This window comes from Rhinolophus ferrumequinum, chromosome 16, assembly GCF_004115265.2.
Source record: "Rhinolophus ferrumequinum isolate MPI-CBG mRhiFer1 chromosome 16, mRhiFer1_v1.p, whole genome shotgun sequence".
NCBI lineage: Eukaryota > Metazoa > Chordata > Mammalia > Chiroptera > Rhinolophidae > Rhinolophus > Rhinolophus ferrumequinum.
Genome location: NC_046299.1, coordinates 24131120 through 24156779, shown reverse-complemented (window position 1 = coordinate 24156779; position 25660 = coordinate 24131120). Strand labels below are relative to the sequence as shown.

Below are 25660 nucleotides of genomic sequence, written 5' to 3'. Positions count from 1 at the left end.
CCTTTTCCTCGTCCCCTTCTTCTGCATTTGTCTGGGAGGATCCTGGAGTGTTCTTTTGATCGACTCAATCTTTCTCTGGCACTTGAGTTCTGATTGGCTGAAGGACTTAGAGGGGAAAAAAAACTTTAATTAAGTAGATAATCTCTTCTTTGGAACTTTGGCAGCTCCATTTCACCTCCCCTTAACTCTGTTTGGGATCGCTTACACCCAAGGAAGTTGGGGTTTGAGGAGAATTCCATCCAACTACCACAAGGAGAATACTTCCCCATCTTACTGCTCTGACTCCCACGTTTTTAGAATTTTCTATCTCTGTCACTCCAGAGGATAATGTTGCTCATGAAGCCTTCTGTGTGCATCTTTCTTTTCACCTGTGTCCTCCAACTCAGCCATACTTGGTAAGTAACCTGGACTCCTACCTGGAACTTAGAATTAGGTAAATGCATGTAATATATGAGAGAGAGCTCGTTTTTATTTCCAGAAACGTAGGACGCCTTGGGATCTCTCCTAGGAAAAAACTGTTCAATGGAGTAGGGCTCTTCGCATATTTATGGCTGATTTCAGTAAATCTTTAGACCTTTACCAATAAAGGAATGGATTAAAAGGTAGGGGTTTCCTATTTTTCTAAATTGTTATACCACAAATATTCTAAGTTGTTTTGGGGAGATAGTAGCCTTTTTTTTTTTTTTTTTTTAAACCAAATCCTGATGTCAACATTGCGGAGAAGAGGACGGTGGTTCAAAGCAAGTTCTACTGTGTGTTGAATCTGATCTTTGAGGTGAGGGCTGGAGACAAAAATTTAATGGTATCTTATTCTGTACTTTCTGACTTAACTTTAATTTTTTCAGAATAGTCTAAGTAAGTGCTCATACCATCATTTCCTAGAGATTAAAAATTAACTTGAACTACTGAGTTGGCACTGGGTTAACAAAGATGTCTGAAATAAAATGTTTTAGAAATCTAAACTTTTCTACAAAATTATTTAATTTACTCAATTTGCAAATATTTCTAAACTGCTCAAAAAAAAATGAGACATGTGAAAGTGCTTTGTAAACCATGAACCATTGCACAAACGATACATTTTATCATCATTTCCACTTAGCTCTCAGAAACCACATAAAGTATCTATACGTGGAAATATTTAATAAGCTAGTGTGCAATAACATACAGACATAAGATCTAGGAAATGCATCTTGCTAGAGTGTCTGGAGTGTCTCCCCAATTGAGATATGAGTTCAGTCTCTTATCAGTTCTCATTTTGACCATCTATTTCCCCAAGCTATGAATCCAATTGCTACTAAACTGTTGAGGAAGCAAGAATAGGAATTTCTTTGCTGAAATCAGCTTCCTGTGCTAATTGAGAGTGTATTCTTATCATAAATGAGGATAGCCATCTTTATTAGAGTTGATCAGTATGCCAAATTAATATAATGATTTGCCAGTTCATATAATCCTTTGCAACACTTCTGATTATAAACGGAACCACCAAATAATTGTTCCGTTTTTAATTGGCATTTTAATTAAATATTGCACGTTCAAAAAAAAAAAAAATGTCTCCTCTCTCCCCGTCATGAGAACAAAAAGACAAAAGGGAGCGGAGACTATTTCAGAGCATTTCTACTGATGTTCATGGTATTCTTCAGCTGATTCAGTATCAGCAAAAGAGAAACACGAGATTCCTTTCCCCAGTCACCAGGGCAGTGTGAAGAATTGTTCTATAAAAAATACCTTTACTGTGTGATCCTTCCCTGCTGGAGGGGGTCATGTTCATTTCATTCCGATACTGACACAGCCACACTGAAAGGTGGCTGGGTTGCTTGTCTGTCCAAATTCAAATGTCTGGATTCAAAAAGAAAGAAGAAAAAAGAGATGTGAAAGAAAGTTCTAATTTAAAAATAGGGTTTAAGAACCCCTTCTCGCTTTGCCTGACTTTGAGGAGAAAATGTACAAATCTCCTGTATAATGCAATTAGTTTTTCATTGCTTCTCCCGATAAGCCCCTATTTGAATTAAACATTTATACTTTGCCAAGAGCCTGTTTTTTGGTAGCATTTGAAACGTGATTTTTTAATTTAACATTAAATCTTGATTATTCTTATAATGGAACTATCAGGGTTTTGCATAAGGTCATCTTTCCCTTTGTGCCATGCAGAGAAATTTGACCAACTGCAGCCTTTCAGATGTTTCCCTTAATACTTCATTATCAACCTTTTATGTGAGGACCTCAAAAGCATTTAACAAATAGAGAACCACAATTTCTGCTTGGCTGTTCAATTGTAGTCTCGCCTGAAATTACTGTCTAAAAGAGTCCATCAGCAGAAATTCCTGGGCTTGAAAAGGATAGAATAAAGATGACGTGAACCTACAATACAGTTTTACTAGTTATCTCAGTGCAAAACAATTGGGGAGGGAAAAGCATTCTCCACAGTTTCCTCTTGTTGGGACCCTTCTGAGAGAATTATCCTTTAGTAACTTGAGAAAAATCTTTTCTTTGAATTTGTTTTTCTTAATCCTAATGGCTCCAAAAAGAGAGATAGAATGGGAAAGCATGATACAGCCAAGCAGAGGGCGATGGCTATAACGGTGGCCAGAGATGAACCAATTTGACTTTCCGCTCCCAATACACTTACTCATCGGGAATGAATGGACCTAGAACATGTTTTTCCTTAAATGTTGCCTATATTTAACTCCAAATTATGTCTCCTAATGCTATCGGGTCTTGCCCAGTTCTGTCCATTTCTCACACGCCCTCTCTCTGCTCAACTCAATCAGCAAATCAGAAAGATGCCTCAGGACACGAAGGTTTACTATGGCTCTGCTCACACTCTTTAACAGAGATCACTACTTTTACTACTTTCCAAAGGATTTAAACAGGATCAGTTTCTTTCCTGCAGTAGAGCAAGGATTTATCTGAAATCTTTGGGTTTTAAAGCAGCTTTTGAAATACATCATCCTTTGGTTCTCTACATTTACACTTGTAGGGTAACCTTTCTATGACTCTTCAAATTTCATCTGATAATGACATGCAGAACCCTGACTAGCCAAGGCTTCTGTTATTGGATGGGGGAGGTCTTTGAATCCATATTCTCACCAGGCATCTCTGATGGCTAAAATTATATGTGCTACAATTTTTCAAATGTATATTATGACGAGTCAAATACATACTCCAAATTTTCAAATGTATATTATGTGTATATGTGCTATAATTTTTCAAATGTATATTATGACCAGTCAAATACATACTCCTCTAAAAATTATGGAATTCATGGTAATTTGTTGTCATATTAAGTTTTGGTGGAGTTTTTCCCACTAACAGACACAAAAAGAACACGTGCAATGAAGTGAGGATCTACTAAGCTTTGTCACACTAGAAAGGGATTCTCGTCCTCACAGAGGTTGGGAACTTCTGAAGTTAGAAATAAAATTAAGTGTGAGAAGTTGCTTTGGAATCTGGAAAATAATACGCCAAAAAAAGATTCACATGACTGATAGCTTCCCCGATAAAAAAAAAAAAATCATAGCCCATTAAAAAAAGCTTGGGGTTTGGCGAGCAGGTAACGCTGAGCACGATTAGGTTAGCAGCTGCACCGTAAGTTCTTCGAAGGGCTTGAGACACGATCAGGGAAACTTAGTTCCCAGTTTTGCCATTGATTCTCTCAACAACTTGAGCCTTGCGTTTTCCCCTTCCGAGTCTCTATTTCTCCTGCATAAATACTAATACTGGTGATGGCAATTCTTATCATCATTATCAATATTATTTACAAAGGCTATGAGGTCCTGGGAGGAGACACGTTATTATAGCTTTTCTCACGAAACCAGTTCGTATACGCGATCAGGAGGATGCTTTCCAGTGCATCTTTATAATTGTGTGTGTGTGTGTGGATGATAACATGACATAAAGAAGGAGCTCCTTTTTGTGATATTACACAGAGGTAAGTGGGGTATACAAAATGTACCAGAAGAAAAGGAGTTTCCATCCAAACCTCTCTCTTCCATGGAAGGAGTTCACTTTTCTTTCCTTTACCCAGCTGGGACAATTGGTTCAATGCTGCTCTATATTGGGTAATGCTAGTCTCTATTGGAACTGTTAATAAAATCCCTTTTTCCTGGGCTCCATTTACTCTTTTCTATTTCCATCAGAGAGGCAGAGGAGAACTCAGAAGGCTTAGAAAGAGAGGTCAATACAATTTTACTGAGGATAAACCTTCACTTTTCAGAAAGCATATTTTTTTTTTTCCTAGGTAAAAGATCAGGCTAGGTTAACAGCTGGGGGAAACTCTGGGCTCGGTTCACATAAATAACTTCCTCCAGTGCCTCTCATTTGAAATATACCTACACGCCAACGACCCCTTGAAAGAAAATACCATTCACTCTGGACAGACTCTAGTCTCATTATAAGCCAAAATTTTAGGGTTTTTTTTTTTTTTTTTAATTTATTGGGGTGACAATTGTTAGTAAAATTACATAGATTTCAGGTGTGCAATTCTGTATCACATCATCCATAAATCACACTGTGTGTTCACCACCCAGAGTCAGCTCCCCTTCCATCACCATACATTTGATCCCCCTCATCCTCATCCCCCACCCCCCAACCCCTTTACCTTCTGGTAACCACCAAATTACGTTCCCCAGATTAATTTTCAAGCCCGTGGCCATCCTATGGTCACCGATTGCCCTCCAATCCCCTCACCCTCCCCCCCCCCCCCCACCCCTCCCGCCCATCTAGTCTTAATGTTTATTATAGGCCCTTGTTATTGATCATACCCTTTCTCTAGATATTTCTTAGGTCAGAGTTTTCTGCAGGCCAAGAGTAATCAGACCAAGAGGGAATCATTTAAATTCACCATTATCTGACCAGCCCGAATTCACTTTTATTAGTAGGTTGTTTTCCCAATTTCAGCATCCTTTGGTACCAGCATAGTATGAGGCTATGTTCCAGTAGTCTCAATAGACCCTGAAAGTAGGCCAATAGTTCAGTATTTCTATGCAGCTCCACAGATGAAATTCTTATGTTTTCCAGGCCAAGCTTAAACCATCTTGCGTAAGGAAGATTTTTCCTTCGCTCAAAACTGTAATTCTCCTGTATGTGCAACTATATATGGATAACAATTGTATTTTTTAAATAAATATTTTTTACAAAACAACACCCTGTAATTCTCTTTTGCTACCATAAATCTCAGTCCTTTTCCTTTACTCAGTATCTTCAGTTCATTATATTAGACTTTGAAAGTTCCACTCCACCCCAATACCCAGGATAATAAATAGCAAACCAATAGATTGTCCATATTATCCTGTCTGGCATTTCTTCATGTTAAACCAAGGTGTCTGGTGGAGCCCAGATTGCATAAATTACTGCTTTAAGAGTATTCTGTTGTTTAATTTTATATTATGGAAAAAAATGTTTTTACAAAGATAGAACAGCATAAATAACAAACCCTCAAAACTCAGCTTCAACAGTTATCAACCCCTGGCTAATTTTGCTTCATCTATACTTTCTGTAGCATTTTCAACTGCATATATTTCTCCTAGTCTAAATCATCCAAATGCTGCCATGGTTCAAAATAGGAAGAAGAAGGGTAGGATAAGGAACCCCCATCCTGTGTCTGAGAGATCTAGAGCCAGTAATTAGAGTGAATCTTGGGGGACATCACACAGATATGACCACTCTTGGTGGGGGGGGGGGAGGAAATCAAGAATACAAATTAATGAAAAGAGAAAATTCATTCAAATACATATTTGAGTTTATTTCTGTTTGAGCTGTGCTGGTTTAGTACAGGCAACAGAAATTGATCCTTGGATCAGATTGAGGAGAGAACATTTTTACCATCCATTGGATTTAGTTCCATTAAGTCGTGAAAATGATACCAAAGTGTCCAGGCTTGTCAAGTTCCCTACCTTGAACTGTCCACCTCGTGTTTTATAGAACAATTCTTAGAATTACCACGTACACCTACTTTCTTGATCCTGACACAAACTGGTATTGCATCCATCAATGCAATTGAGAACATGAATATTTTCTGAAGTTTATACTCGAGGGACTAAGGTAACGAGATCAGAAAACAAAGCAAAATGCTCTGCCTCATGATCCTGGACGAGGTTCCTGCAATCCCAGGCTTTCTGGGAACAGTGGCTTGAGCTGTTCCTTAGCAGCTTTCACTTAGAGACCACGGAACAGAGAATGAGTACAGCTTATTCCCGTTACAGCCCTCATTTAAATGCTAAGCGTTCAAGGGCTTTTCTGTAGCTCAGTGTTTCTCATCAGAGTTTGCTGCAAAACAAAAAGAAGGAAGGAAATTAGGACAGGGAAAGACAGCCTATCTCTCTGTAAAATATCCTGGAATACAAATGACATTTCATTCACTTTCAGGGGAAAAGATTATCCCTTGAAAACTTGTGATTTGCTTGGGAAGAAATCTGCCTGAGACCCATGATACATAGTTGTCCTGTGGGCTATTATATGGTCTTTGCCAGTAATTATTTGTCAAGGACTGGATTTGAGATAATGTGGGATTTTAATATAAATGTTAATAATAAGGACTACTACTAAAATTGACACATCCGTTTAACTTTTTTTGTTCTTTTTAGCCAACTGGTTTATAAGACTTTTTATAATATATTTTAGGGTACTACATTATAATATAGAAAATTCATATTTATAAAAAAATTTTTGAGAATGATTTATAGGGCTGAATTCCTTTTGAAGACAGAGATGGAGTTTAAATCAGTGAAATATCTATGGGGATATGACCCAAAGCTACACATTGCTTAATTTTTCCTTTTATACTCATCTTGAAAAAAAGCCTTCACATGGCCTGAATTTTCACTGCATTTTTCTCTCTTTCCTTTCAGTGCCACACTCCTTCAATGAGTCAACACTAGCTGCTTTTATTTCATAACTGTTCACTTGCTGTAATCTGGCTTCTGTTCCATTGTTCTACTGAAATAGATCTCTCCACTGATATCACCTTTGTTCCCTCTCGACAGATTTTTAAGAAGGAGGAAATTTGTCTTTGTAATTCTGAATACTTCTCTTCCCTTCAAGACTTCAGGTATCTTGTGCCTTTTTCCCTCCTAATCCTTCCCCTAGATAAATAGGAAAGAGCCTGATTTCAATTAGTTATACTTTACAATGGATAAGAATTAGTCACGCTGTTTACCCTTGGGGAAAAAAATGCACTTTAAACTTAACTCTTTCTAATTGTGCGGTGAATTATTCCTCGCTTAAATATCCTCAGGTATTGCCAGAGGGGGTAGTGAAAAATTCTGGACCAATGGGATACTATTTCAGTTATGAGCAAGGCCTGCCTTCTCTGTAATTGTGTGTGTGTACATATTTGTGTGTATGTGCTGGTGCAGGTGTGCCCTGTGCGTCATATGTTATAGCAGGTAGTTAGAATCACAAGGAAACTTGCTCAGAAATTGCTGTATTCAGGCTGTTCCCAGCCCAAGGCATCTTGCTAGCTCCATGAGGTGAAAAGCTGGCTGTCAGATAACCTTCTAAGAGAAAGTTGCTTCACTGGAACAACTTCTGGCTACAGCTCCAGATAGTTTCCCTACACTGGACCCTCCCCCTTAACCTTTTGCCCCCTTCCCCTGTTCTCTCTCTGTGCCAAATCTCCAGAGGAAGATCTGCATCTATATTCATTCATGACCATTTCTCCTTTCCCCTGGGCCATCACCCCAAATTACGGTAATTACGTGGTCTCTCCTGAAATAGGCCAACTAGAGCTCCATGACGCAGAGACTTTTGATGGACCTCAAGAGATGAGATTAAAGGGTAGGAAGAAGCCAAACCTGTTATTTAAAGACTTGTGGGAAAAGTGAAGAGATGAACAAAGTGGGGGATCAGAGGGCACTGAGATGAAAGTCCTGGGTGTTGAGAAGAAAACACCAAATTCTGGAGATTCATATTCAGAACCTTGGCTTTTTAAAAATGTGTGTGAGGAATGCAAAAGGGGAATCCTAACTTAAATTTAAGTTACATCAACCACTGGGATTCAAACGTATCCAGGCATACTTGGCAAACTAGTGAGGCTGACCTGCAAGAAGCTCGCTGCATAAGACTGAGTGCTGTCCTGGGAAGGAACTCTCACACTGAGGGGAGAGGGAGTCTGGCACACAGACTTGGCCTAGTAACAAGGTCTTGGTCACGCAAAGGGAGAAGGAAGTCTAAAGATAGCCTGATGCTTGGCTCTCCTGGTCCAGTGCCCATGTGTGTCGCAGGCTATATAGAATCAGGCACGTGTGCTCCCCATGGCAGCTAAACTGCTAACCGTACCATGTGATGTGCTACAGACTACCTTGTGGGCTGTGCTAGTTTGGAGCACAGCCTCCAAATAGGGAGAAATGGTTGAAACATTGGACAGTGACTTAGACCTCTGGTCCACCATTAGACATAACTGACAGAGAATGGGGGTTTGCAATTTTCTGTGAACTTCCTAAGGTGGTAAAAAACAATAATAAATAACGATTAAAAGTAAAAGTTTCTTCAAATGGTATCAAGTGAAGAGAAGCTTTGAAAATTAGAGTGCATGGGTATATCAGTAATAAATGTTAGGTCAACAAACAAACGAAGAAAATAAACTTGGAGATTTTCCAAGAGCTAAATGAGAAGCTGTGGCATTTGAATTTGGGTTGATCCAAAGTCCCTCCCCTACTGCTCCAGCTCCCCGGGGAAAAAAAATGTACTGGTGACCAGACTGATGATGGAATAGGCAATTCGGGAGGCAGTATAGCCCAGGAGATAAGCTTGATAATACTGAAAGCTGTGGTGTTTGAGGAGCTATAGAGCCTAGACCAAGAAACTTTGCATTGTGGTTAGATTACAGCTAGATTATAACCACTAAGGTGGCAAGGTTAGACGGTCCCTAGAGCAGAGATGCAATGGGAAAATGATAGAAAGTGCACAGGGCTCTGCTTTAGTGGTTACCCATAGCCTAAAACTACTAATACATCTGTATCTGTTGTTCAACAATAGTTGAAAAGATATTTAGTAATGAAGAGAATAGGAAGGATTTAGACTCACATTAAAAGGAAGGGGAAAGAACTTATAAATGTTGATATTACAGGACTCGTGGCAGAAGGTAGTGAAGATCAGGACAGCAGGACACAATTTGGCTAACCAGACTAGAGAGTGACAGTGAAGCTACTTACAGTGAAACGTTATCGTGAGAGCTCAGAATGAATGATGGAGAGAGAGAGAGATTTGATTGTCTTCCCCAATTCTCACTATTGGTAAATTATCTTGGGAGAAGGATAAGATGGCATTAGAAGCTTGTAGGACAAAGTATTGATCAAACAATGAATTAAAGACTCGCTTCAGGATTGGTGAGAAGAGCGTAGCAGTGGTCTAAGAATGTAAAATAATAGCTATGGCAGCAAAGACTTCCACACGTGGAGGGAGTTAGCATGTTTCCTAGAAGATAGATGGCCCTTAGACAACAATACAATACAATACAGCCATCTGCAATACAGCCATCTCAGAAACGTGTACATGCAGATTCCTACCCCCACACATACATGCACGCGCGCGCGCACACACACACACACACACACACACACACACACACATTGCTCAACAAGAGTCTCTGGAGCTGGGGCCCAAGAATCTTCTTATTTAATAAACTCCCCAGAGAATTCGCATGCACTCTACAAGATAATCCATTTAGATTAATTTTCCAATGGGTTCAGTTTACGTGGGCAGATCAGGAGAATTACAGGCCCCAGGAGTTTATCTGCGTAAGTGCGTATGGAGTCTTCCAAGGACAGCGTCACTCCAAAGGAAGAGATTAGAGGAGATCCAGCAACGAAGCTTGTCACTTGAATCTGTTAGCAAGCCCCTTGGCTTCAGTCCACTGAAGTGGGCTGGAGGATGGCTAGGAGGGTATTATAAGCAAAAACCAAAAGAACTATTTTTATTAAAATTCTATAAGACTTTTGTACACAAATGGCAGTTTAGATACCCAAGCGGAAACATAAAACTCTAAAGGGGGCTAAAAGTCATTCATCCCTACATTAAAAAAAAATTAATAGACTCTTTTTTTTAGAGGAGGATTATAGAAAACTAGCAGAAAACACAGACTTCCCATATGTCCCCTCCCCCTTCACTCCCACTCAGCTTCCCCCATTTTTAACATCTTGCATTCGTGTGGTACATTTGTTTGTGCCCACTTTGTTCATGCATAGAACCCAGTGTGAGCAGCAACCGTCTCCAAAACCATGCCCGGGGATGTGGTGTCCCTCAGGTAAAGCAGAGTCTATATGCCTGGCAGATATGGGTGCCTGGTGGACATGGAAAGGCTGGGGCAATGGAAGAACAGAAAAGCAGCTCAGACAACATGGTGGTTAACTGCGCTTGTTAATGAGGGAGACCTCCAAGAAATCGTATCAAGAACTTTTCAAGGATCAGAATTCCCGGATTAGCAGATGGGAATAAGAGCAAGGCAAATATGGGCTGCAGAAAAGCACAGCACAGAAGGAGCAGATGCTCGAGAATCAGACTGACTAGGTTCCAGTCCTGGCTTTACCACTTAACCTGCTGTGTGATGCTGGCCAGTGACTCTATGTTTCGGTTTCTGTGTCTATAAAAAGGAAGACATATAGTTTCTACTTCATATAATTGCTGTGATAATTATGTGAGCTGAAAACATGTAAAGTACTTGAAACAGTATTTGGTGTACACAGAATGAACACTCAATAAATAGTACAGTACCTACCCCATGGGGTTGTTATAAAAATTGAAAATGATGATACAGGTAAAGCACTCAGAAGAGTTCCTGACATACTCGATAAATGTTAGCTCTTATTGTGTGACAGAAGTTAAATTTTATATCGTGTCGTATATACACTGGAAGACTAACAAAAGGAGAAGAGACAAAAACTTTTATTTGGCCGTGTAAAAGCAAAACTAACCACAGTTATTTCTGTAAATTGCTGACCACTGATGCCTCATTACTATGAAGTCCAATAACAATTACACTTTACAATTAATTACATTACTATGAAGTCCAATAGCATTACGTGTGTCAGATCCACTTGCTAGAAGTTTTGATTATAACACCAACCTTTGTGTACATATGCTCAGCGTTCATTGTCTGTTGCTCTTGCATGATCCTCTGCTAATGGAGCACGACCATCTCCTCACAACGTTAGAAAATTAGTGGGAGCCCTGGTTTGTCACGACTTCCCTCTCGTATCTGCCAAAATCTTTGTTTCAGCCCTTCTTGTTTTGTTGCATCTGATGATCCTTCCATAGTTTTTCTAAAACTTTTTAGTTCAATGCAGTTTTATAGAGTACTTACACTTATTATGTTCAGTATTATAGTAGGAGCTGGAGGGGATACAAAGATAATTAAGACAGGCCCTCCTTGTAGTCACGTATAAGGGAATAAAGGAAAGCCTTAATATGAGGTAGAAAAAAGTTGCTGTGAGACTTCAGGAAATGCTGACTGTGGCTTTTGAACAAGATACTTATTTAAGAATACGTGGGATTATTACATTATTGAGATATAATTCACATACTGTAAAATTCACCCTTTTAAGGTGCACAAATCAATGGGTTTTACTATATTCACAAACTTGTGCAACTCTCATTACAATCAATTTTAGAACATTTTTATCACCCTAAAAAGAAACCCCATATCCATCGGCAGTCACTTCTCATTTCCCTCCCCTCAGTCTCTAGCAACTGCTATTCTACTTTCAGTTTCTATAGAATTGCCTATTCTGGACATTTTTAATAAATAGAATCATATAATTTATGGTCTTTTGTGTCTGGCTTCATTCACTTAGAATGATATTTTCAAGATTCATCTACATTGTAGCATGTATGGGTACTTCATTCCTTTTTATGGCCGAATAATATTCCATTATACAGATATACCACATTTTATCCATCTATTCTTCAGTTGATAGATACTTGGATTGTTTTTATTTTTTGCCTATTACGAATAATGCTGCTGTGAACTCATAGACAAGCTTATGTTGAAAACGTGTTTTTAATTCTCGTGACCCTACACCTAGGAACGACATTGCTGGGTCATATGCTAACTCCATGTTTAACCTTTTGAGGAACTACCAGACTATTCTCCAAAGTAGCTGCACCATTTCACAATCCCACCAGCAATGTATAAAGGTTCTGAATTTTCCATATCCTTGCCAACAGCTGTTATCGTCTATCTTTTTTATTTTAGCTTAGTGGGTGTGAATTCTTGTTGGATTCCCCTGATGACTAGTGGTGGCCATTTGTATATTTTCTTTGTAGAAACATCTATTCAGATCCTTTGATCATTTTTTACTTGGGCTATTTACCTTTTTATTGTTTGGTTGTAAGTACTTTTTATATATTCTGAATACAAGTGCCTAACTAGATATATAATTAAATATTTTCTCCCATTCTGTGGGTTGTCTTTTTACTTTCTTGTTTTTTTTTTTAAAGATTTTATTGGGGAAGGGGAACAGGACTTTATTGGGGAATAGTGTGTACTTCCAGGACTTTTTTTCCAAGTCAAGTTGTTGTCCTTTCAATCTTAGTTGTGGAGGGTGCTGTTCAGCTTCAAGTTGTTGTCCTGTCAGTCTTAGTTGTGGAGGGCACAGCTCAGCTCCAGGTCCAGTTGCCGCTTCTAGTTGTGGGGGCGCTGTCCACCATCCCTTGCAGGACTCAAGGAGTTGAACCGGCAACCTTGTGGTTGAGAGCCCACTGGCCCATGTGGAAATCGAACCGGCAGCCTTCAGAGTTAGGAGCATGGAGCTTTAACCGCCGGAGCCACCAGGCCGGCCCCATCTTTTTACTTTCTTAATGGTGCCTTTTGAAGCACAAAAGTTTTTAATTTTGATGAAGTCTAAATTTTCAATGTTTTTCTCTTACATATAGGTCTATGATCTATTTTGAATTAATTTTTGTATATGGTGTGAAATATAGATCCAACTTCATTCTTTTGCATGTGGATATCCAGTTGTTCCAGCACCACTGGTTGAAAATACTAAGAATGGGAAAGACTTAAAAGAACAGCATGGGAGCGGCTGGTGAGATCAGTTGGTTAGAGTGCAGTGCTCTTAACAACAAGGTCAAGGTTGCTGGTTCAGCCCCCACATGGGCCACTGTGAGCTGCGCCCTCCACAACTAGATTGAAACAACTACTTGACTTGGAGCTGAGGGGTCCTGGAAAAACACACTTAAAAAGAAAATAAAAAAGAACAGCAAGAACAAAAGCACAGAGACATGAATGTATGGATGTCCAGGAATAGCAACTGGTTCAGCTTGACTAAAGGACTGAACAAGTAGGGATATTTCATGGGAAATCAGGCTGGAAAGGTATGAGGGTCAGATTATGGAGCACCTTGAGTAGCAAGAGTTGGAAAACTGTGTAAGATTCTTGTACAGAACATCACAATCTTGTTTTCAGAAGGCTGATTTAGCAGCAGACTATACACTGGATTGGAATGGGGTAAAAACTGTAAGTAGAGAAGTCAGTGGAGCTTCTACAGTGGCCTAGGTCGGAGACCACAACAGAGGCTGAGACAGTGAGAGTCACTGAGACAGTGAGAGAGAAAAGAGGGAACTGGTATGTGAAAAATATAATAGGGGTAAAATACACACAGGTCTTAATAACTGATTGGATGGTGAGAGCAGCTCCATTAACAAAAAAATAGCAACATCAGGAAAAGTGGGTAGTTTGGCAGGAAAGATGAGTTAGCTTTTAGACATACTGTCTTTACAATTTGAAACATTCCCAGTAGGGAAGTCTAGTGTTCATTTGAGAATGCAGCTCTGGATCTCTAGATAGGAGTCAGGGTTGGAGGTAAAGATTTGGGAGACGTCGCATAATCACGGTGTTTAGGACCGTGGGCATGCATGAGGGATTCTCTCCTATTTCCCTATCGCTCTAGATAGCTGCTGCTTCTGAGTTTCCTCAGATGATATTTCTTCCTTCTCCCACTCCTAAAAGGGAGTTCCTTCATTCTTTCACTCAACAAATATTTATTAAATGCTTGCTATCCCCAGGCACTGGTAATACTTGGTGAACAAAACAGACCACAACCCCACCCCTGCAAAATCCACCTTAATAAAGCTTACAGTCTAGTGGGAGCAGGCAAGAGTAAAACAAATAAATAAATAAAGATGTAAAACATCGTGTTCTGATGATAAAAGTGCCGTGGAGAAAAGAAAAATGATGAAACAGAGAAAGGGGATGGAAGGAGTTGCAATTTAAAACAGGATGATTAAGAACAGCCTCAAGGAGAATGACACATTGATTAAAAAGCCTGATGCAGGTGAAGGAACAAGCGATGTAGATATGTGAGTCAAATGCATTCCAGGCAAAGAGGGCAGCAAGTGCTGGAATCTGAGGGTGCCCAGTATGTCAGAGGAACAAGGAGATGTGGCTACAGCAGAGTAAGCAGGGGAGAGTAGTAATTAGGCCAGAGGCATAACTGGGAGGCTACTTTTTGTAGGATCTTAGAAACCATGGTAAGAATTTGGCTTCTGCTCTATGTGAAATAGGAAACCGCTGGAGGATTTTGAGCAGAGAATGGAAAAAAGTTAATTTATATTTCAAAGGAATCAATCTTTAAAGGGACCAATCATTTTGAGAGTAGAATGTGGGAGAATGAAGGTAGGAGACCTGTTAGTAGGCTTTACCAATAATCCAGGCAAGAGAGAATGACAGTTTGGACCAGAGGGACAGCAGTGAAGATGCTGAGAAGTGGTTAGAGCCTGGATATATTCTGAGCTGGAGCTGGCAGGTTTCATGATAGATTGAATATAGGATGTGAGAGAAAGAAAGGGGTCAAAGATAGCTCTAAGATTTTTGTCTGACAACTAAAAGGAACTGTCCTTTGCTTAGGTGTGGGATACTGCCGAAGGAGCGGGTTTGACAGTGTCAGTGAAGACCAGGAGTTCTGTTTGGGATGTGTCAGGAGTGTAACTTTGAGATGCCTTTTAAACACCAAAGTGACATATCAAGAATATAGCTGGATATGCAAGTCTAGAATTCAAGAAAAGGTCTGAGACTAGTTGGGAGGGTTCAGGAAGGCATAAACCCTTTGAATGACACCCAATGGGGGTAGTATCATCAGCAACTGTACATACGGGGAATGGGGGGGCTTGTCCCTCCGTCTAGGAGTGTGCTGCTTGTCTCATGTTTATAGCACTGCCTCCGTCCACTAAACAAATGTTGTATCTTCCACTGTTTGTTAGCATCTTTCCTTCAATCACAACTGTCCCTAAGTGGTACTGATACAAACACTTCAATTCCTTCTTCTTTGGCGCTCTTTCTACTTTCTAACATCACACACTCACTGTGTTTTCTGCGATCCATATTATATTTTTATCTACCTCCCTCCCCCAAAAAATGAAATCTTGCCTCTGTCTCATTAATCAAGAACAAGATCCTCTTCCTTTGGTGCTCACCACAAGGACATACAGTTTTTTTTTCTTTCATTGAGATAAATTGACATGTCACATGATATTAGTTTCAGGTATACAACATAATGATTCGATTACATGTATATATTGTGAAATGATCATCTCAATAAGACTAGTAAACAACTATTGCAAGTCTTTTCTTAATACTGAATATTTTGGATATGTGTAAGTCAGGGATATGGTTCAACTATGTCTGCGAATAACTCGAGGGTTAACAACACAAGTCAATTTATGGGAAAATTGTCCAAATAAGGCCTTCGGCAGGTGCTCGATTAGATATGACTGGTTAATCAAATGGACTAGATCAGCATGTCATACAGACCGTTACGTATTGTAGGGCCTTCGAGTAAAGAAGAAACCTTAGTATCTCTGCTCATCACTCCCTGTGATTCCAACTTAGTATCTTCTCACAGGAAGTCTCTTTACCCCAGGGTTATGGCACAGCTTTCTCTTTCCTCTGCCATTCAATTTTTGTTTTGTTTTCTTTCTTGATATTGTCTGTCTTGGGGAACAGAAACTAGCCACTGTCTGGCCTGGTAATGTCCAAAAGCCTTTGAAAGTTATTCCTAAGATAAAGATTGCCCTTCTGAGCTAGAGCAAACTCAGGCTCCATTCTCTGAGGCAAAGGGCCTGGCTGACTTTTCTGATACTAGTCTTTCCAGATCAGAAATTTATCTGCAAACCCATAATGGCTTTGGCAATTGTGAATTCATTTAAATAGTGTTGAATGCATTTTTGTACTTTGCTGGTACTACTGCCTCAAGTGAGTAGTGCTTTTTAATCAACTTAATTTCGCCTGCCAAGCTTTAAAAAGCGGGCTTTAGTTTTGCTAGACTCTGTAGTCTTTTACGATTTTCTAAAATTCCATTACATTTTTTTCCAAAATCTTTTTCACTTTCTCTCATATGGCAGCCTCCCAGTTTATTACTAATGTTTTTCAGAAACTACCCGCATTTTAGGTGTTGTGTGTATTTTGTATGAAGAGAGTTAGCCAAGCTCTTTTGGCCTCTGATAGGAAACTGAACTATTTCAGTCTATTTCATTCCCAATCTGCTTTCTGACGACGGCCAGCATCTTGCTGGCCTTTACAATTGCAGGGTACACCGAATTTCATAGTACAATATATAATGATTCCCATGTTACTTTCTTCCATTATAATGGAAAAAGAAAGATAATAGGCAGCATGTTTGTGTTAATTTTCAAATGTCTATACTGAAGTCCATTTGCCAAATCTCCAACACTCCAGATTACGTATGCATACATTGTATTTTTCATTTTTATATAATTATAGACTTACAGAAGGTTGCAAAGAAATGTGCAGGGAAGTCCCACACAAGCTTCTCCCAGTGTTAACATCTTACAACTATAGTACAATATTCATAAAGCTTATTCAGACCACGAGTTTTACATACACTCATTGTGTGTGTGTGTGTGTGTGTGTGTGTGTAGCTTGATGTGATTTTTGCCACATGTATAGCTTTGCATAATCACACCACAATCAAAATACTTAACTCTACCATCAAGACTCACAGGTGTTTTCCCTTTATAGCCAACCCATCCCCCATCCCTAACCCCTGGCAACCACTAATCTATTCTCCAGCTCTATACTTCATTCCTTCTTATTGCTGAGCAATACTCCATGGTATGGATGTGCCACAGTTTTTTAACCATTCATCCTTTGAAGGACATTTAGGTAGTCTCCAATTTTTGGTTCTTATGAATAAAGTTGCTGTGAGCATATGAGTACAAGTTCCTGAGTAAACATAAGTCTTCATTTCTCTGCAATAAAAGCCCAAGAGTGGAATTGCTAAATCGTTTGGCAAGTCCATTTTTCGTTTTTGAAAGGAACAGCTAAACTATTTTCCAGAGTCAAATTGTTTTTGGAATTTTTGTTTTGTTTTGTTTTTGTTTTTGGAATTTAATTATGACTCAATCCCTAAAAAGATATTTCACTGTTTACCTCTTTCTGATTAGAGAACTATCCCTCTCAGAGTACAGTGGAGTCAGACAGACCTGGATTCAAATTCTGCTTCAATCACTTATTAGCTGGGAGAGCTTAAACAATATATTTTAATCTGGTATTTGCATTCCTCAATACCTCTGGGCACCAGCTGCCACGTGGCTGGAGTAGATCAGGTAAGCCTGCAGGGATACAGGGGTCAAAATTCAGACTCGCTATTTGTCTCAGATTCCCTATTTGAAAAACAGGGATAATAATGCCTGAGATAGTAAGAATTTAACAACATCAACATGTAAAATACTGAGAGTAGAGCATCTGGTACACAGCAGTGAGTTCATGTGAGCTCTCTTTCCACCCTGGCAAAATAATGATCAAACATTACTCCCAACATTTTTGATATTTGAAATTTTAAAAATCCAAAGGAAGCATAATACTAGCTCCTTTTGTATGTATTCTTTTTTTTACTAAATAAATTATCTTTAGTAGATTCCTTAGGCATTATCTTTCCTTGGCAAAACCATTTTCCCTTTCTTCCTATCAATTATATTTCCTGAAGTAATCTTTACAGCTTTTGGCAGCAGAAGTGAGTTGGTGCATCTCCATTATGCTCTGTGGTTTTTCTCTCTCCTAGGTCAGTGAACAATTTCCTGATGACTGGTCCAAAGGTAAGAAAAAAACTTTCTTTGGTTTCTTTGGATTTCGCTAATCTTAGCTTCTTGGCTGAAGACCACACATGCCAATTTCTTTTTATTATATCCACATGTTTTATTATGCTTTATCTATTACAGACAGAAAAACTGTGGCACAGAGAGGGTTAGGGGCACACCTCAAACCACACAGCGAACAAGTGTCAGAGCCAAGACAAGAGTCGGGAATATTGATTCTGAATTTCTGGGCAGAATGTCCAGAGCCAGAAAAGTCAAAAGCCTTTCAGTGTCAGGCTGCAGTCACAACCTTCTCAGTGCAGTGGTGGGGGATGCAGTTTTCCATCTTCAAAGTACTGGCATTGTACTGCATTGTCTCTAAGAACATTTCCAGTTCCAAAATGGTCTTTTCTAAGATAGAACAATGGAAAATTCATGAATTATGTAACTTGGGATCATTGTGAAGAGGCAGAATAGTATAGTGAATAGTATGGTGTACAAAGATGTAGTGAGGTCTACTGCCTGATGAAACTGAATTTCATTCCTACTTCTACCATTTGCTAGCTGGGGACCTTGAGCAAATCGCTTTAGTTCACCTCTCTGAGCCTCAGATTCCTAATCTATAAAATGGTTCTTATTTCACAAGGTTATTTGTGATGTTAAATGAGATAGCATATTTAAAGTGCTTACTCTGTCATTATTTTGGAGGGATAGGAGAGTGGGCAGGAAGGGAGGGGCTTGGCCACTTTAGGGGAAATGTCTCCCAAGTCCAGCTGCTGTGAGTCTGAATTTTGACCCCTGTATCCCTGCAGGCTTACCTGATCTACTCCAGCAGCGTGGCAGCTGGTGCCCAGAGTGGTATTGAGGAATGCAAATACCAGTTTGCCTGGGACCGCTGGAACTGCCCTGAGAGAGCCCTGCAGCTGTCCAGCCATGGCGGCCTTCGCAGTGGTAAGGAAAGCCTCGGCCACAGCTCCCGGGACCCCCTGGCCACAGGTTAGAGCCCCACTCTCCAGGGATGGCCCCCTGCCTCCCTACACCCTTATTCCTCACCTGGTCTGTTCTCAGGTCATCTCCCATCATCTCCCACTCTGGGATCTTCTCTGTTCCTTTTCTAGTTCCTTTTTCCTACCTATAGAACTTTTTACTTTCTTCCCCCAAACCCTCATTGCTCAATGAGTAGGCCTTGCTTCACCCCCAATCCTATACCATCCTTGGCCTGCTGGTTGGCAAAAGCCTTCCTCATGATACAGATAACATCAGGAGGTAGGTAGGGTTCCTAATTCCTCAGGCCTCTAAGCCCCTTCCTTCAGCCGGCTCAGCGGAGAGGTACGAGGCAAGTGGGAAATGACTTGGAAACCAGATTCCCATGGAGAAGATAGAGAGTAGCCATGCCAGTAAATGAAAGAGCTTCAATGTTCTAGGAGGAAGTGGGGATGGGTTCTTTACAACCTGGACTTCAGATTCATCCTCCTCCATTTCTTCCTCAGGCTATTTCCCACCTAAACCCTTTACAATCATGTACTTCAACAAAAATCTAGCCACCTAATCATAAAATATGTTACCTGAAAAGAAGGAAGGGGAAAGAGTAGGGCTGAGACCAGGGCTGCAGTAGACCCTGGAAGAGAGTCAGGTACATTATAAAGGTGGAAAAATAGGATGGAGCTGGGAAAGGAGAGTATAATGATTATATTGAAGGCAGGTAGCATTTCTGGTATTTCTTTGGGTTGCAACCCCTCCCTCTAATAGACCCAATTCTTGGTTCCTGCCAGCTAATCGGGAGACAGCATTTGTACACGCCATCAGTTCTGCTGGAGTCATGTACACTCTGACGAGAAACTGCAGCCTTGGGGATTTTGACAACTGTGGCTGTGACGACTCCCGGAACGGGCAACTGGGTGAGTAGTGACATTGGGGGTGGCTCGGGCAGGCCAGTCAAGTTCACTTCAAGAATGAAAAGCGGGGGTGGCCGGGTGGCTCAGCTGGTTAGAGCGCGAGGGCTGAACAACGGGGTTGCGGGTCCGATTTCCCCCTGGGCCAGGGAGCTGCGCCCTCCACAACTAGATTGAAGGACAAGGACTTGGAGCTGATGGGCCCTGGAGAAACACACTGTTCCTCAATAAAATTAAAAAAAAAAAAAAAAGAATGAAAAGCTTGGTGGGAAGCTGGGTGGGGTGAAGAAGAGCTGTATTCTTCCAAATCTGAGGAAAGTAGGGCAAACCAGTTTAAGCCCAAAACCTATTGTGACAAACCAGGCTAAATGTAGCGTGGGCCCTTCTCTCCCTCTCTTTTTTCATTTAAACATAGTAATGATAAAGGAACAATGCTCCCAGAGGATTCAATCCAGTCAATCTCTCAAACACAGGGGTGACGTCCCTCCATGTTGTTTGTCTCTGTCTCCTTTCCACTCTGCCTCCATTGTCCTCTTATCCTCTCTGTCCTCTGGTTCAACTTCCAATTTGGTTGTCCCATATTTTTTCAGTTGTTCCTCTCTATCCCCCTCAATGCTCACGCTTTCCTCACCTTTTTCGCGCCTTGTGTCCCTTCCGGAAGTCAATCGCCGGCACGGCACGTGCACACTCCGCCCAAAGGCCAGAAACTGTGTTTAAGGAGAGGAGCGCCGGTACCTTGCAGAGAATCCACTCGGCAACTACTTATGTCATGGAGTCCTGAGCAGCGGATTGGCTGAGGCTGGACGTGGGCGCGCAAAAATGGCAAAAACAAACCTAAGCTGAAACAAATCTTGAGTCTGGGCTCTCGCCCAGCCCTAATCCTTCCCCATCTCATATCCCCTCAACCTGATTAGAAACAGCCGCCCAGGAGGATCCGCACCACCTGCTCAATGACCTTTCCTCCCCCTACACTTTTACAGGAGGTCAAGGCTGGCTGTGGGGAGGCTGCAGTGACAACGTGGGCTTCGGAGAGGCAATATCCAAGCAGTTCGTCGATGCCCTGGAGACAGGACAAGATGCCCGGGCTGCCATGAACCTGCACAACAACGAGGCCGGCCGCAAGGTGAGTCCTGCAGCCCCTGGGGTTAGGCAGCTGGCTCCTTCCTTTACCAGCCTTAGGTGCGGACAGCTCTTCATTCATGTAACAGTTTGGGAAAACGAGGTACTAAGGCGGCTGGCCACATAGACTGAGTAGATGCCTCGCAAATACCCCTCTCAGAGGCAGAGATTCCCCACGCGCTTAATCATTGGCCCGCTCACTCCTGGCTCTCTCCCAGGCGGTGAAGGGCACCATGAAACGCACGTGTAAGTGTCACGGCGTGTCTGGCAGCTGCACCACGCAGACCTGCTGGCTGCAGCTGCCCGAGTTCCGCGAGGTGGGCGCGCACCTGAAGGAGAAGTACCACGCAGCTCTTAAGGTGGACCTGCTGCAAGGTGCTGGCAACAGTGCGGCCGGCCGCGGCGCCATCGCCGACACCTTCCGTTCCATCTCCACTCGGGAGCTGGTGCATTTGGAGGACTCCCCGGACTACTGCCTGGAGAACAAAACGCTAGGACTGCTGGGCACCGAAGGCCGAGAGTGCCTGCGACGCGGGCGGGCCCTGGGCCGCTGGGAGCGCCGCAGCTGCCGCCGGCTCTGTGGGGACTGCGGGCTGGCGGTGGAGGAGCGCCGCGCAGAGACCGTGTCCAGTTGCAACTGCAAGTTCCACTGGTGCTGCGCGGTCCGCTGCGAGCAGTGCCGCCGGCGAGTCACCAAGTACTTCTGTAGCCGCGCCGAGCGGCCGCGGGGGGGCGCGGCGCACAAACCCGTGAGAAAACCCTAAGGGTCTCCTCTCCCTGCTCCTTTCTCCATTTTTCCTTGGCTTCTTTTAGAGACCCCAGTAATAGAGGAACCTAGGGAATGGAGATCCCGCACTCCCAAACCTAGGCATCCCGAGCACTCCCAAACTGCAATCTCCTGAGTTTGTCACTTTCCAACCTGTTTCTCCAATTTCGCTGCGTTCCCTGGAGCTGTCTGAAACGTCCTCACCGTCCACACTTAGATCTGAGAACTCTGAGATTTTGAGCTACTGATCTTCCTTGGACGAGGATGAGAATAGACGTTTCCCCCTCCACTTCCTAGCTACCCTAACGCCGGACCTAGCCTATGGAGCCCTAGGGACAGGAAGACCCTTTCTCAAATATGCAGGGCCCGCGGGGTAAAGCCATGGCTTCTCTTTTGCTCATTTTCTTGCCCTCTACCCCATTTTCTGCTGCCAGGTCCTACCACAGCCGCATCTTCCTCCTATAGTAGAGCTACTCCTGTGCTTGATTCCCTGCTAACTGTTGGCATAGACTCTCCCGGAATCTCTAATGTTTTCTCTCCCCTTGCTCCTTGCCCTCTTTCCCTGAAGAGAAACTGAGAAAACTGGCCCAGGAAGAAGCATGGGGATTGGTTCCTAGAAGCAGGCGTTGAAGATGGGGGAAGTGGAAACCCTAGAGTGCTGCCTTGCTGAAAACAGAGGGTGCTACTTATCTTTGCATCCCCATCTCTAATGGACTTGACCAGTGGGGTAATGATCTTCCTAGACAATCATCTGAGGTGCTCCACATACCCACAATGTCAAGGAACTATGTCCGGTCAGATTAGCAGTCATTTCCTAGCCTTTAAAGTAAACTTCTGTCCATTTCCTCTTAGCAACCAGCTTTACCTCTTCACCTTCCACAAAGGATCCTTGTTCCTCTGAGCCAAGACTGAGCTCAATAAAGCCAATTTCCCATTCGGACCCTGGTTTGCACCTCTAAAGGCAGGTCATAAGGCAGGAGGAGCTAGGACCCTTCCTTTTCACTAACCTGGTTCTCAAACAGGCAGGATTTAGGGACTTGGATATTTTCCTTCAGTAAGTAAACTTCCTGCAATGAAACTGTTGCTAATAGGAAGTTCAGCACCTTCAATTTTTAATTTATTGCAGTCACTATGGTACGTGTCTTTTTTCCCAGATATTGAACTCATTCTTGGAGATATAGGGGAGGGTAGGTGGAAGCTATAACCTTTAGGCCCTCCCTTTACTCCCACCTTGCCAGAATGCCATCATCCCTAGAGCCTTACTTCCCGATGGCCTGTTATCCTGGCCTGACTAAGGCTAATCTGCTAAGGATTAGTAAATCATCCACATAATTCCTCCACTGAGACATTCACTAAGTAGCTAAGAGCTTGCTGCTTGTGGTGCTTCAGTCTCCTGGTCCTCTTCTCAGGAAGAAGCAGTACAGCTGGGACTTGCTTATGAGAGGGTTCTGGGAAGGGAAGAGCCAATTCCTGACACCTTCTGCAGCCCAAGGAGCTTCCCAGCCATTTCCCTTCCCCCACGCTGGTCCTGGGTCTGCTCTTCAGGAGCTCAACTCGTCAAATGCTAGACAACCTCATCTCACCTCTCCCAGAGCAGGAAAGAGCACAGAGGAGGTGTGGCTCCAAGTAAGTAACAGGGGCTGAGTGAGGCTCTAGGGGTCAGCCTGTGAGAGTGGAAGGGCCCCCATATCCAAACTGAGATGGTGGCCAAGTCAGACTCCAAAGCCAGGGCCTCATTCCTACACATCTTCTGGGCCTACCAACACTTACTGAAGAGAGAGGTTCCCCTTCCTCCTTTATGGGGGACACACTTCCCTTCAGGGTCTCGTAGTGCTTCGGTTCCAGCTCTATCAGCATGAGGCTTTTGCTTCTTCCCTCAGCTTTGATCTGGGCCTCTTGAGTCGCCCAACTTTCCTTTCTTCCTTCATGAAGCAGCAGCATATACCAACCTCGCTGTCCCCCTTGGCAGAATTATTTGATAGTGTACAGTAAGAAAACCTGGCAAGAGCTAGAAAATATAAAAGGACAAGGAAAGGAACGCTGCATTCTTGTAAAGGAAAGCTGCATTCTCCAGGAGGTCTCTCAGCAGAAAAGTAGGGGAAACTATTGTGCTTCATATTTGATAACTCCAGGTCAGTACTCTTAAACATGTCATGCTGCCCGGAAGTTCTTTCACACGTTATTGTTTTGTATTCCCAAATGGATATGATTGATACCAGATTCATTTGAGTTCTATAAAAGACACATTACTGAGCTACCTTAGACCTTTATTGCTTTCCCCACTCCTGCATGATCCCTTCATTCATTTGTTCACTCAGCAAACATAGGAGTGGAAATAGAGTGGTGAACAACACACGGTCCTCCCTGCAGGTCCTCAGGAGTTTAGGTTCTCTCTTAGACTCAATCACCAGGGTTGTGTTCTCTTTCACAAATGAGGACAACTCCAGAACTAACAGCTACTTGGGAAGACACTTTAAGGTCAGCTAGTCAAACTTTTGTTTTATAGATTTAAACTGATGCTAAGATGTCTGGCTTGTTCCACCAGCTAGTAAGTTACCGTGAGGTGCGTACTGGAACCCAGGCCCCTTCCCTCCTCTAGTGTGCTCTTTAGGAGCCCATCTGGAGTCCTCAACCAGAGGACACAAACAGAGGGAGGTCCTAAGAAGTGACAAGGACACTGGTTGGGGGGTGGGGTGCATAATACTGTCCCTTCCTGTCCCTGGCCTGTAAGCATACACACAGGCAGGGTTTTCTTTTCTTGAAAAGAATCCCAGCCTCAACTGGCCTGAGCAGCAGGTTAGGGCAAAGACAGAGACAGGGTCGTGCTCAGTGCTGGTGGTGCTGGTGGTGGTGGGAGGGGAGGGCAGGCCAGGGCACTCGCCTATTGTGGGTCTGGATTGGATGCTTCCACTCATTCATTTCCTTTTAATTAACCCGCATTCCTGGAGGAGAAATATTTATGTTGGCTCCCATAGAGGCAATCTGAAGACTGGAAAGAAGGGGGAAGAAAGCCTGCCTTCGCAAAACAATATCTCTAAAGAGCTCAAAAAGAGAAAATAAGAGAACAAAATGCCATTAAAATAGCCTTCTACCCCCACTGGAGTCAATGAACACTTCATTTCACATGCTAATCCCCCACTCCGCCCCCTTCTCTTCTCACAACACCTTTTCCGAAAGTGTTTGGGAAAAGTCTTTGCAGTCAGTACACAGCTCCCTGCAGCTCAGACTTCTCCTTGTGTTAGTTCAGGGCCCCCAGTGGGGCTCTCACTCCAGCAGCGGCTTTTTTCTCCCCCCCTTTAATTTAAACAAAGACTTCGGAGTTCATCAACCTCCCACTGAAATTCACAGCTGCTGAACAAACTAATCCCCTCTCCCGGCCTTTCTTCCCTTCAATGGGCTCTTGGCTTCAAAGACACTTTGGGAAAGGACTTTGCTGGGGCTCACACTGCTTCATCAATGGAAGTTAGTGCAAGTATTATCTGAAGAGCAAGTGGCTTTACAAACAAATACTGCCTAACAATCCCTTCCTCCCAAACACACACATCTAGCCTGCAGACATGATGGGATCTACAACAGGATTAGAGATCGTACCCCCTGTCTTCACACCCAGCCCCTTTGTGCAGCTGAGCTCAGCCCTGAAGTGGTGTGGGGAAAACCCTGGTGCTGACTGTCAGGCACGGATGGAGACACACACACACACACACACAGCAGAGTGGCCACAAATGCTGTAAGGAGGGAATCTATTTCAGTGACACCCTTCTTTCTTCAACTCTTTTGACTCCCCATCTATCCCGAAGCCTCTCCCCTGCTTTATTAGGGTGCAGGGAGCAAGAACAAAGACAGGAATAGAGGTAAAGGC

General features: G+C 42.5%; 1 protein-coding gene and 1 long non-coding RNA gene across 2 annotated transcripts in view; one reads left to right on the top strand and one right to left on the bottom strand.

Annotated features, from left to right (window-relative positions):
* The window catches only part of LOC117036141 (uncharacterized), a 63317-nt gene extending 41824 nt beyond the window's left edge, over positions 1-21493 (bottom strand). The window contains exons 1-3 of the long non-coding RNA XR_004425326.1: positions 21365-21493; positions 20548-20715; positions 1726-1836 (exon numbers count right to left, since the gene is read on the bottom strand). This is a non-coding gene — a long non-coding RNA (uncharacterized LOC117036141). The remainder of the gene's footprint in view (positions 1-1725; positions 1837-20547; positions 20716-21364) is intronic.
* On the top strand, positions 286-25396 carry WNT8B (Wnt family member 8B). The gene is made up of 6 exons (XM_033130805.1): positions 286-395; positions 18012-18045; positions 18837-18975; positions 19797-19922; positions 20897-21039; positions 21254-25396. The coding sequence occupies exons 1-6, from the start codon at positions 328-330 to the stop codon at positions 21797-21799; spliced, it is 1056 nt and encodes a 351-aa protein (XP_032986696.1). The 5' UTR covers positions 286-327; the 3' UTR covers positions 21800-25396.
* Positions 25397-25660: the final 264 nt, after the last annotated feature.